Raw genomic sequence first — 13,244 nt, 5'->3', positions numbered from 1 at the left:
TTTTGAGCTACTGAATGTCCTGCAGGAAGTTGTGTTTTCTTTTCAGTCTGACACAGTGCTCCCTGCTGCCACCTCTGTCCATGTCGGGAACTGTCCAGAGCAGGAGAGGTTTTCTATGGGATTTGCTACTGCTCTGGGCAGTTCCTGTCTGGGACAGAGATGTCAGCAGAGATCATTTTCTGCAGGATATACAGCAGCTGATAAGTATGGGAGACTTGAAATTTTTAAATAGAATCTATCTATGTAATCTATGTAACTTTCTGAAGCTACCTGATTTGAAAGAATAAGATTTTCACCGGAGTACCCCTCTCTAAAGGGGTATTGCATTTTATTTAGAAGCTAACTCACACCCGCTAGAGCTGTAGAATTGGAATTACCCCCCATAATAACCTTCCCCCAATCCAGCATAACCCCTGTGTTCCACTGCAGCACTGTGCTGATAATGATACAAATATATGTCCATCGGTCACTGAGACTGCAAAATGTCATGTACAAAGCAGGGGAAATGAACACAGACACGGAGACAAAACAGTGCAGTGGGTGCTGGGGTCTGGGACAGTTTATGTTACTAGAAGGCCGCAGTTTTCTTTTCCATTGATTGCATGTTTTACAGTGATAAAAAAGTGTTAAAAAAAGTGTAATAAAAAAAGTTTTTAAAAGTATTAAAATACCCTTATAAACCCTCTTCCCAACAAAAGTTAAAAATACCCCCTTGCCCATTATAAAAATATAAAAAAAAAAAAAAAAAAACATATTACATATTGTAGCATGCGGAACTGTCCGATCTACTAAAATATAACATTATTGTTTCCGCGCGGTGAACGGCGTGAATGGGGGGGGGGGGGGGAAACGCACCAGAATTGCTGATTTTAATAAATTATATATCAGAAAAAAATTATTAAAAAGCAATCAACTTTTTCCTGTTACACCAATATGATATTAATAAAACTAGAGATCATGGTGCAAAAAATGACACCTTAACCAGCCCTGTAGGTGGAAAAATAAAAGCGCTATGGGTCTTAGAATGTGGGGAGGAACATTGCAATAATTTGACCCAGACTTTTGTGCGTCAAAGGTCTCTGTCTTGAAGGGGTTAAAGAGTTAAAAATAATCCTATAGATAATACGTAAAAAAAAAAAAAAAAAAAAAAACCTCTAAGAAAGTGTAAGTGCCTACAAATAAATTCCTTTACTGTAATAGAAAAAATGCTGAAATAAAATGATTAAAGTCAATGTAGTGCTGGTAACCTTTTCCAGGACATGGTATATATTTATATCCAGTCTTTGTATAATTAGATGCTGGCTAATGATCCTTTTTGTGTTTCTTGTATACTCCGACCTGTTTCTGGGACTTTTTCATGAAATCTTGTCCCTTGGTACTGGTTAGAAAAGAGCAGCGTTACTGTGTGTCTCAGTCAGAAGGGCGGACCTCCTCATTGCTCATCCTGCCTGGGCTTGCATCCCTCGACCTGGATAATTAATGTTTTTGTAAAAGTTTATTCTGCCGTGGTACATTTCAGGTTTAACCTACCCTCGGTTTTGCAAGACAAGTTAAATAAAAGAGCAGCGGCCGACGTCACACCAGAGAAGGCTTTGAAATCCTCCTGCGATGGCGGATGATGTGTCAAAGTTGAATATTTAACAATAGGCTTTAGTCATTATGGGCTGTAAAGTTAATTCAGGGTGTCTCCGGGAAGAGTATGAAATGATGAACTCCTCATCATCTTGTCAGTTTTGTTAATGTTGAACTGCACCCCACATGAAATAAATCATACTAGTTGTAGACTGCCCGTAAAATCGGCCTCAGTAGGTGTGGAGAGCAACTGCTCCCAGTCTTATTGGGTGACTTTCCTACACAATAATGTACACTACCTAGGACCTACTAAGGCGACAAACGCTGACATTATAGTCACAGGCTTCCGGACTGTATTTTGGTGTGTTCCTTGGTTACAACTAGAGCCTATTTTTTTTTTCTGATGCCTTCACCAATGGTGTAAGATATATGTGGCCCAAGTGGGCTATAGAGAAGGTGTGAAAGGAAGAAGCCTTAGAGGTAAGGACCATGTATTTTCAGCTTATTGGTGACCTCAATTTTCCATTGTCTGTTCATATTCTTCATATGTTGGTAGAATGGGAGACTCTGGTTGCAAATACGTAGAAATTGACGCTGCATGTTTTTCTATAAAAAAAAGAAAAACAATAGAAAATGCAATAATCTTTGTAAAATTTAACAGTAATAATAATGATATTTATTTGTATAGCGCCAACAGATTCCACAGCGCAGTATATATAGTAATTGTATAATACAGTATAACATATGGGGACATTTAGGTAGCTTTTATAGTGCATATGGAACACATTGTGACTCTTATGGTACGTTCACACCTCCAGGATCTGCAGCTGATTTTCTGCAGCAGATTTCATTTAAATAACTGAACACAGCATCAAATCTGCTGCAGATCCTGTAGTTGTGAACGCACCCTTATAATAAATTAGAATCAAAATGAAGTTGCTCATAAAATCTGAAAAATTTATATCCTAACTATGAATGGGGGCTCCAAATGTTTGGATCCCAGCAGAGCCCCTATTTATAGTTAAGAAATGAAGCTCCCTTTCTCCATCTGTTACTGGTATAGTACAAGGGGCTGATCTGTTGGGGGTTTGTTCTCGAGTTTGGGGGATTGTACTTATCTTGTATCTTTTTGAAGTTGCTGTTTATCCCATCTATCACACATACTCGCACAGCTAGGCAGTAAATCAGTCGTCTATTCCTATTGTGCATATTTCGCATCCATATTACATCCATTTTTGCAGACCATAATATAGAGATAATGTTAATCCATAAGGCTACTCACCTATAAAGTAACCACATATCTGAAAAACACAGCATGCTTGCCATTGAAGTCTATGGAGAATATTAAAATGTGGATGTGTGTGTGTGTGTTGGTTCATGTTCCTGTCTGGAGGACACTATACAGAAATACTGAGTACCATATACCATGCTATACAGAGTGGGCAGATGGTCTTGTTTTTTATTATTCCTTAATAATATATGAGAATAATAATAATAATGTTCCGGAAAGTGGAGAGAATAATAAATAAATAAAGCAAATGACATTAATGTTGATGTAACAGACAAAGGGCACGGGTCATTTCCTTTTCCCTCAATTTAAAGTGACTCTTTGTTACGAGTGTCTCCCATCTAGGCCAGGTCTGCGCTCATAGACTTGTATGGCTTTTATAAACAAGATGATGCTTTGGCTGAGCTCATGTCTTTGACACCTTGATGCCTTCATGTCAACATGTTACAAAAACAAGAATATTACACCTCGTGTCACCAAGACTTTTGTTGTTTTCCGGTTCAGCTAAACAATTCCAATCCTCACTTTCCTTAAGGCAAGCTGCTGTCTGTTACAGCTTAAGAGGTGCGTCCCTTTAACCCAGCCTTTATCCAGTTTATCCAGTTGTCGGATAGATCATCACCATGATAGTGTCTGCGCTGGGCGGGGGTAATAACACAAATCCAGCACTTTGCTTGCCCTTCGTCTTTGATATGTCTTTGATATGTTCCTTTTGCTACACTCATTGTTAGCTGCTATTGTCTCTAGATTTTGTCCACAGCACGTTAGACCATTAGTTTGTTTTTAAAGGGGATCTTCAGCGATTTTATTTTTTCTTCACATCAACTGGTGTTAGAAAGTTATACAGATTTGTAATTTACTTGTATTTAAAAATGTCAAGTCTTCCGGTACTTATCAGCTGCTGTATGCCCTGCAGGAAGTAGTATATTCTTTCCAATCTGACATAGTGCTCTCTGCGGCCAACTCTGGCCATGTCAGGTACTGGCTAAAGCAGGAGAGGATTTTTATGGGCATTTGCTACTGCTCTGGACAGTTATACGGTCACAGACAGAGAGAGCAGCAGAGAGCACTGTGGAAAGAATACACCACTTCCTGCAGGACATACAGTAGTTGATAAGTACTGGAAGGGTAAGGATTTTTTTTTTTTTTTAAATAGAAGTAAATGACAAATCTATGTAGTTTTTTTACTCTAGTTGATTTGAAAGAAAAAAGTTGCCGGAGTACCCCTTTAAAGAAAATCATTTATTCATGGAATAACGGGAACAGATCAATGAAATGTCCAGGAATATTTGTCATCAGATAATTCTAGGCAATCGTAGAAGAAGATGAAACATGTGTCGGGTATGGCTGGGGTTTTTCTGTATCTATTTGACTTACTTTATTCCACTGTATGCGTTGTGCGGCATTGCTGGAATCCAGCTCTCTATATCCCAGACTGCTGAGTAAGCAGGGTTATATCTGTGTTACCTCATGTATTGTGCTATTGTTAGGCTGCTATTCTTTATGTGGCTTCATTTGTTATGAGGTGTAAATCGGGACCAATGACATGAGGTTTTATACCCATCAGCTCAGTTTTGGGTTGTAACCTTATTCCTCTGTTATTACTTTGCTCATTACTGGTTACTAGTTTTTACTTTTTTTCTGTTGTCACTAGGCTTCACTGTTGTTTACGTCTGTCTTGCAGATTGTGTGTTTTTATGGTTTTTTTTTGTTTTTTGTTTTTTACCAATCTTGAATAAAATTTTCTATTTTTATTTTTTGGTTGTGTGTTTGTTAGATGTGGGATTTTTTGGGTTTATACTTTTTGGGCCATATCGGCTTTATTAATATCAGATAATTCTCATGCCACGACGGGATCATCTAGGTCAGTCACAGGCCTTATTACACTTACCCATGCCACATACCTTAGCAGGATGAGGTTTATTTCACACGTACATTGAGTGCTATAGAAGTGTTTGTGTATCTGACCATTATTTTCCATCTCGAGCTAAAGAGTTTTTTTGTTTTTTTTTCGCCTCAACCTTTTTTTTCTACATAAGATCCTATGATGAGCTGAAACAAATGTAAGATAAAGTATGACTTTCAGCGTGTTCTGCTCTGTTATCCAGGTTAAACTGGTTCTAACATACATATTATTAAAGAAATATGTGCTGTATGTATGTACCATTACGATCTTGTTTAGTGTTCACACTTAATTTTTATTCAGACTTCATCAGACTTTATCAAACATGGTATAAAGTGAAACTGGCTCAGTTGCCCCTAACAACCAATCAGATTCCACCTTTCATTTTTCAAAGAGTCTGTGAGGAATGAAAGGTGGAATCTGATTGGTTGCTAGGGGCAACTGAGCCAGTTTCACTTTACACCATGTTTGATAAATCTCCCCCACTCTATTAATACCCCTGCTTGGGTTTATGCTGCAGCTCATTGTTTAGCACTTGACACCTTACATCATGTACAGTTCTGGGAACTGAATAATGTAAAGCTGGTGATGTCGGCCATCAGGGACCGGAGGATTGGAACAATTAACCTCTGTCACCTGTGCTCCCTTATACTCTTAGGATTGTGCAGTGTCACGAACAACATCCTGAACTGCTCATTTCCCATTGTACAAGTCAAGACCTTTGTGCTGCTGGCAATATAAAATGGGGACAGGCATTCACATTGTTAAAGTTACAAGTTGTATGTAAATGACTTGTTCTCATTCACACACGTGATCTAGTTTAACCCCTTAAGGACAGAGCCTGAAATGGCCTTAAGGACCGGAGCAAATTTTATGAATTTGACCAGTGTCACTTTATTCATTAATAACTTCGGGATGCTTTTACCTATCCGGCTGATTCTGAGATTGTTTTCTCGTGACATATTGTACTTCACATTTCTTGTAAATTGGAGTCGATACTTATAACGAATCTTTATGAAAAAAACCAAAATAGCGTGAAAAATTGTGAAAAAATGCATTTTTCCAACTTTAAAACTTTTCTGCTTATACAGAAAATGGTTATACCACATAAATTATATATTAAATAGCATTAGCAACATGTCTACTTTATGTTGGCAGCATTTATTAAACTATATTTCATTTTTTTTAGACAATAGGAAGCTTAAAACATTAGCAGCAAATTTCCAAATTTTCAGTAAAATTTCAAAATCAGATATTTTTAGGGAACTGTTCAGGTTTAAAGTGTATTTGAGGGGACTGTGTGTTAGAAAGCCTCACGAAGCACCCCATTTCAGAAACTGCACCCCCTAAACTCTGCAAAAGCATATCCAGAAAGTTTTTTAACCCTTTAGGGGAGTCACAGAAATAAAAGCTAAGTGTGTAAGAAATTTGAAAATTTTAATTTTCTGTGCAGAGATTTTATTGTAATCCAATATTTTTCATAATTATAAACCTATTACCAGAGAAATGCACCCCAATATTGATTGCCCCATTTCTGCAGTTTATAGAAATACCCCATATGTGGCCCTATTGCGCTATTTGACGCAACCACAAGCCTCAGATATAAGGGAGCGCCTAGTGAATTTCAATGGCTCCGTTATTTTTGGTCATTTTTGACTGTACCACTTCAGGTTGGCAGAGGCTCTGGGGTGCCAAAACCTAAAAAACACCCCTAAAGGGACACCATTTAGAAAACTACACCCCTCAAGGAATGTAACAAGGGGTGCGGTGAGCATCTGGACCCCACAGGTGCTTCACAGATTTTCCAAACAATATGGCTTGAAAAAAGACTAAAGTATTTTTTACACTAAAATGTTGTTCTAGCCTTCAATTTTTCATTTTCACAAAGGGATAAAAGGAAAAAAAAAACACAAAACATGTAGCACAGTTTCTCCCGAGTACGGAAATACCCCACATGTGGACATAAAGTGCCAAGCGGGCGCAGGACGAGCCTCCAAAGGGAAGGAGCGCCAATTGGCTTTTGGAAGCTGGATTTCACTGGAATGGATTTCAAGGGCCATGTCGCATTTACAGAGCCCTCGTGCTGCCAAGACACTGGAAACCCCCCACAAGTGACCCCATTCTGGAAACTACACCCCTCAAGGAATCTAACAAGGGGTGCAGTGAGCATATGGACCCCACTGGTGACGGGCACAAATGTGGAAAAATGTGACGTGAAAGTGAAAATTTTCATTTTTTCACTTTCATGGCACAAATGTGCCCGTCATCCAGGGGTCCATATCCTCACTGCACCCCTTGTTAGATTCCTTGAGGGGTGTAGTTTCCAGAATGGGGTCACTTGTGGGGGGTTTACAGTGTTTTGGCAGCACAAGGGCTCTGTAAATGCGACATGGCGTTCATCATCCATTCTAGCCAAATCCAACCTCTAAAATCCAAATGGCGCTCCTTCCCTTCGGAGGCTTGCCCTGCACCCACATGGCGCTTTATGTCCACATGTGGGGTATTTACGGACTCGGGGGAAATTGCTCTACACATTTTGTGTGTTTTTTTCTCTTTTAACCCCTTGTGAAAATGATAAATTCAAGGCTAGACCAACATTATAGTGTAAAAAATTTAATATTTCATTTTCACGCCACATTGTTCCACATTTGTGCCCGTCACCAGTGGGGTCCATATGCTGACTACACCCCTTGTTACATTCCTTGAGGGGTGTAGTTTCCATAATAGGGTCACTTGTGGGGGGTTTAACTGTCTTGGCAACACAGGGGCCTTTTGAATGCAACATGGCCCCTCGAAATCCATTCCATCCAAATCCAGCCTTCAAAAACCAAATGGCGCACCTTCCCTTTGGAGGCTTACCCTGCACCCGCATGGCGCTTTATGTCCACATGTGGGGTATTTCCGTACTCAGGGGAAATTGCTCTACACATTGTGTTTTTTTTTATCTTTTAACCCCTTGTGAAAATGAAAAAATCAAGACAAGATCAATGATTTAGAGTAAAAATTTTAAAAAAATTACACTAAATGTTGGTCTAGCCTTGATTTTTTTCCATTTCCACAAGGGGTTAAAAAAGAAAATGAACACAAAACGTGTAGGGTAGTTTCCCCTGAGTACGAAAATACCCCACATGTGGACATAATTTGCCATATGGGCACAGGGCAAGTCACCAAAAGGACAGAGCGCCATTTAGAGGCTGGAATGGGGGATGGAGGCCATGTCGCAATTACAAAGCTCCTGTGCTGCCAGAACAGTAGAAACCCCCGACAAGTGACCCCATTCTGGAAACTACACCCCATAAGGAATCTAACAAGGGGTGCAGTGAGCATATGGACCCCACTAGTGATGGGCACATGTGTAGGACATGTGCCGTGAAAATAAAAAATACCATTTTTTTTCATTTTCACGTCCCAAATGTGGCCGTCACCAGGGGGCCATATACCCGCTGCCCCACTTGTTAGATTCCTTATGGGGTGTAGTTTCCAGAATGGGGTCACTTGTGGGGGGTTTCTACTGTCCTGGCCGCACAGAGGCTTTGTAATTGCATCATGGCATCCTCTAATGGGAATGGCGGCCATACCTATTTAGCTGGGGAAAAGGGACCATTCTAATTTATTTGGGGGTATTAGGCCAATTATTAGTTTATAAGGTTGGAAAATGACAGGTGTCCATCAAATTCAACCTGTGTTGATCCAGAGGAAGGCAAAAACCCCTCGTGAGGCAGACGACAGTAGCCTCATCACAGGGGAAAAATTCCTTCCCGACTCCATAATGGCGATCAGAATAATCCCTGGATCAACGTGACCCCTAAAATAGGAATAAGGGACAGAATTTAGATAATGTAGAACTCCGATGACGTGTGGTGCGCCTTGGAGCGATCCAGTATGCAGAGGCCGGGGGGATCAGGACAGGTGTCACACTGGAAAATGGTGTCCTTCCTGATCCCCCTGTTACGCCACACTCTGCACTTCTTCTGGGGTCTCCTGTTTTCCAGTGTGGTGGACGTCACCTGAAAAATGTTGTCCTGGTGCGATACTGGGTCCTTCATATCCAGAAGCGCTGGGTCCGCTCCATGGCAGCTAAATATTAGGGCTCTATTACTACTTCTGATATGTTCGGATCGTGCCGCAAGCTACAGTAGCTCGGGCAGCGAGGGACCGGAAGAGGGGGTGCTGGTATAAAGGTTATCCCCGTACAGGTGATAACCTTTATCCAGCAGTGGGAAGATCAGTTCCCGGACGATCTCCCCACTAACTCCGAGGATGGGGGGGGGGGCATCTGGCGGCTGGATTCGAGTGTCCCTTCCTTCATACACTCTAAGGGTACGTGCACACTGCGGAATCGCGAAGGATAACCCTTTGTGCATTCCGCAGTTGGCACCCGCCGGCGGACTGATGCAGGCGCACGTCTCCGTCCGTGTCGTAGACTCCATTCTATGCACGGGCGGATTCCGCTCTGCGTCCAACGTGTTGATGGAATGACGGATAATGGAATCCGCCCATGCATAGGATAGAGTCTATGACACAGGCGGAGACGCGCCCCTGCATCAGTCCGCCGGCGGGTGCCAGCTGCGGAATGCACGAAGGGTTATCCTTCGCCATTCCGCAGTGTGCACGTACCCTAAATCTGTAAGTGTACCCTGAGGTACTCTCACAGAGTTTGTAGAATTTCACGCCATACCGTCATCTCTTATTGGGACGGTACTGGCGGAAAAGACGTGTCTGGGGGGCAGCGTACGCTACGCTACCCCCAGACACGTCACACGATGATGAGGAGGATGAGGATGAATGGAGGAAAGAAGGATCCCCCCAATTCATCCTCACTGGCTGTTTCGGTGTCGGAGGCAATAATAATGTATGCGTCCGACACCGAAAACACCCTGGGGGCCATCTTTATATGGGGATTGGTATATGGGGTATGTAGTGGTGTAGTGTAAAACTTTATTCAATGTAGTGTGGTGTAATGTAGTGTTTTTTTACGTGTTTTTTACAGTAAGTATACAAAAAAAACCTACGCCAAAAATGGTGTTGCTGATGAATGCCGCACTTATGTTCGGCACTTATAAGCAGACCGTGGCAGTAGGATATAAAAAAAAAACACCCTACGCCAAAAAGGAGGAGTTGCTGATTAGCAGCGCACTTTCGTGCGATGCTGATCAACACTCAGCGGCGATAGGGTGCGGAAAATAGAAAAAAAAAAATTGGGAAAAAAATTTTTTTTTTACTACATTCTGAACATCCCTGTAGTGGCTGATACGTGTATTACACTTATCAGCCGCTAGGGGGCAGCAGAGCGCAAGATCCGAAAATAGACGACGCTGGAGCCGGAAAAATACGAAAATAGACGACGCTGGAGCCGGAAAGAGACGATCGGGACTCACGGAAGAAGCCGAAGTCCCAACAAGAGGAAGTGGACGCCGGGAACCCGGAAGACGCCGATCAGGACCCCGGGACAGGTGAGTAATGTACAAATACCTGCTCCGGACCCCTCAGCTACCTAGCTGAGGGGTCCGGAGCAGGTATTTATTACTTGTGGGGACTTTGATCGCCGTGAACGGCCGGCCGGCTGGCCGGCCGTTCACGGCGATCGGGACGGTGGTACCGTGACCACCATTACTTTTTACAGTAATGGCGGTCGGTGCCGTCCTCGGACAGCACCGACCGCCATTTTTTTCCGGGTCATCGGGCCACCGATGGCCCGGAAAGGTTCCGATCGCCGCTATGGGCTTATCAGCCAATAGCGGCGATCGTCGGCATGGGGGGGGTTAACAACCCTCCATGCCGACAGGGAGAGATGGCCTGCTATGTATTATAGCAGGCTATCTCCCCCGATCGGGACCCGGCCGGCCGCGGCGCCCGTTTAAAGGGATGACGTACCGGCACGTCATGGGTCCTTAAGTGACAGTGATCCATGACGTGCCGGTACGTCATGGGTCCTTAAGAGGTTAAAGTGAACGTGTTGTTTAATTTTTTATTTTTTGCAGAAATCAATAGTACAGGTGATTTTAAGAAACTTTGTAATTGGTTTTATTAGCTGACCAATGCATTTTTATCATGAGAAAGCAGTTTGAAGCTCTCCCCCTTGTCTTCATTGTTGTCTATGGAGAGGGGAGGGGTGGAGGGAGATGAGGCACCAAAACAGGACAACAAAAAATTAATTTACGGCTACATCACCAGCTAGTTCCTCTGAAATAAGCACTGACCTCTATGACCTCTGAATACCGCCTTTCACACAGCTCCCACTGTGTAATCCTTTGTTCTCTGCTGCCGACTAGACTCCCTCCTTACTCCTCCCCCCTCCCCTCTCCATGGAACAGACAGGGGCACGTCTAATGCAACAAGACGTGATTTTTTGATAATGAGCAGTGAATGAGAGGGGGAGGGGGACCTGGGGAAAGTCTTTTTGAATGCAGATAATGGCATATTTGGCTAACAAACCCAATTACAAAGTTTCTTAAAATCGCTTGTACTAAAAAAAACTACTGTGGCACTTTAAGCATCATTGTTATGGTCCCCCCACCCCCCTATCTTCAGGGGGTTGTTGTAATCAAACTCCACTGTCATCTTGGTTGAACTTGGCCTCTGGTTACATCGCACTTAAAAATATTTATTAAAAAAAAATCTAGAAACATAGACAGAACTGCAGCTATTTGGACATTTAGAAGTCAGTGGCACGGATATATGATTGCATATATAAGGCACAATATAGGGTGTATGTATCAAAGCCTACACCTAGCACACATTGTTAAAAAGTTAAACATTTCAAATTGAGCAACTTATTACCAGTCTGTGCCCCTTTCACTAAGTAGGCGTTGTGCGAGGGGAGGCATGACCTTCCTGTGTGCAAGAGTTCTTATAATAAATTTAACACTAACACATCTACACCAGCTTGGAGCTTGGACTCTGCTAACATATGAGATACTTATGTACTTTAAGTTTCAGTTTTTTCTTTTTCTTTTTTTTTATTTAAAAATAGGCCACTGGTTGATAACCCCACTGCCCCCCAATATGCAGCCACTGTTTAATAATGGGCTCCCCATAGTGAGAGTTAAAAAGATAAAACTGCTATTTAAAGAAAAAAAAATGTGTATATATATATATATATATATATATATATATATATATATATATGTGTGTGTGTGTGTAAAATAAAATATATCTAAAATAAGAAAAATAGAATATAAAATAAAATACACAAAAAAAACTGTATATTCTCTACCTCACCTGCTCCCCGCAGTTCTTCTCTGCGAGTCCTAAGCAGAGGCTCCTTGCATCAGAAGCTCCTGGGCCTGCACCTCTAGCAGTTTGTGCATGCAGCTGAAGGACACTCTACCCAGCCCGCCCCTGGGTACACAGAGGGACTTCTTGTGACTGCAGGCAATATGCTGCCTGCAGTCACAAGATGATTGGCAGCGCGAGGAGCCAATGGCTTCTCACAATGTAAATCAGGGCGTCCTATTTTACTATAACCATTGGACATGCTTATAGTTAAAGGGGAACGCTGAGCACCCACCAGTAGACCTGGGACTTGCCTGGGTTCACTGCTGACTGATGGGTTGATGCACCCTATGATGTGTACTCCTCCTAAGGCCGACCCTTGGTACACCCTTCTTTCTAGTATAAACAATAGGTATCTGCCCGACGCCTGCACAAATTAAGTGAGAACATATGAATCGATGGTTCGATACAACTGTAAATTTAAACAAAACTTTTAGAGTTGCAAATATTAATTAAATTTAAAAAAAGGTTTTTGTTGTTTTTTCTTTTTACAGGATGTATAAATGTATATACTAGTGAGCAAACTTATCAAGAAGCGAACAGAACAAGGAATTATTAGTGTGTTAACAGCATATCACAAGATAAATAAAGACATAATAGCCGCCAGCTTAGGCGATCCATCAGCTATATAATTACATAGCTGGTATCACAACTGCATAGACATTATTCCACCCTTCATAACCTAAACAATTATACCATAAGGAATTCCTATACTTGTTTATTTTCTTGTATCCTTCTCCATGATTACTTTAGCTGCAGTAATGATATATTTCTATACTCTGTGTTGCAGAACCGGGCAGATTGCACCATTTATCCCACAGTGATGACTATAGCACATCCAGTGAGAGTCCTTCAGTTGTGTCATCAGACCCAGATTTCAGACAAGGTAAGCATTAGTGAGGCAGAGCATTACATTGAATGTCTTAGACCCATTCACTTCCCAGTTTTAGGGTACATTGTTGGTATACGCCAAGATACCAGTAAAAAGTAGAACTTCAATTCTTGAGGCTTACAAACAAAACAAGCACCGTATTTTCTTGCATAGAAGACGACTGGGCGTATAAGACGACATCCCAAATATAGAGTTTGGCATATGCCCACTGTATAAGACTAACCCTCTTCCACACCAAATAAAAATTATTAAAAATATCAGCCAGCAGCGAGATCTAAACGGCAGAGAAGGAGATACAGTAATACCGGTAGGAT

The 13,244-nt window shown here is 41.8% G+C and overlaps 1 protein-coding gene across 1 annotated transcript in view; it reads left to right on the top strand.

The window, feature by feature from the left end:
* The window catches only part of LOC138780863 (tyrosine-protein phosphatase non-receptor type 13-like), a gene marked incomplete at its 3' end in the record, with an annotated part of 52,837 nt that overhangs the window by 18,768 nt on the left and 20,825 nt on the right, over positions 1-13,244 (top strand). Inside the window, 1 exon segment of the mRNA XM_069956744.1 lies at positions 12,829-12,924. Coding sequence (XP_069812845.1) covers positions 12,829-12,924 — 96 coding nt within the window.

The sequence above is a fragment of the Dendropsophus ebraccatus genome, unplaced genomic scaffold (genome assembly GCF_027789765.1).
Source record: "Dendropsophus ebraccatus isolate aDenEbr1 unplaced genomic scaffold, aDenEbr1.pat pat_scaffold_885_ctg1, whole genome shotgun sequence".
Classification (NCBI taxonomy): domain Eukaryota; kingdom Metazoa; phylum Chordata; class Amphibia; order Anura; family Hylidae; genus Dendropsophus; species Dendropsophus ebraccatus.
The sequence above is the reverse complement of the archived record's forward strand: the minus strand, read 5'-3'. Positions and strand labels throughout refer to the sequence as shown.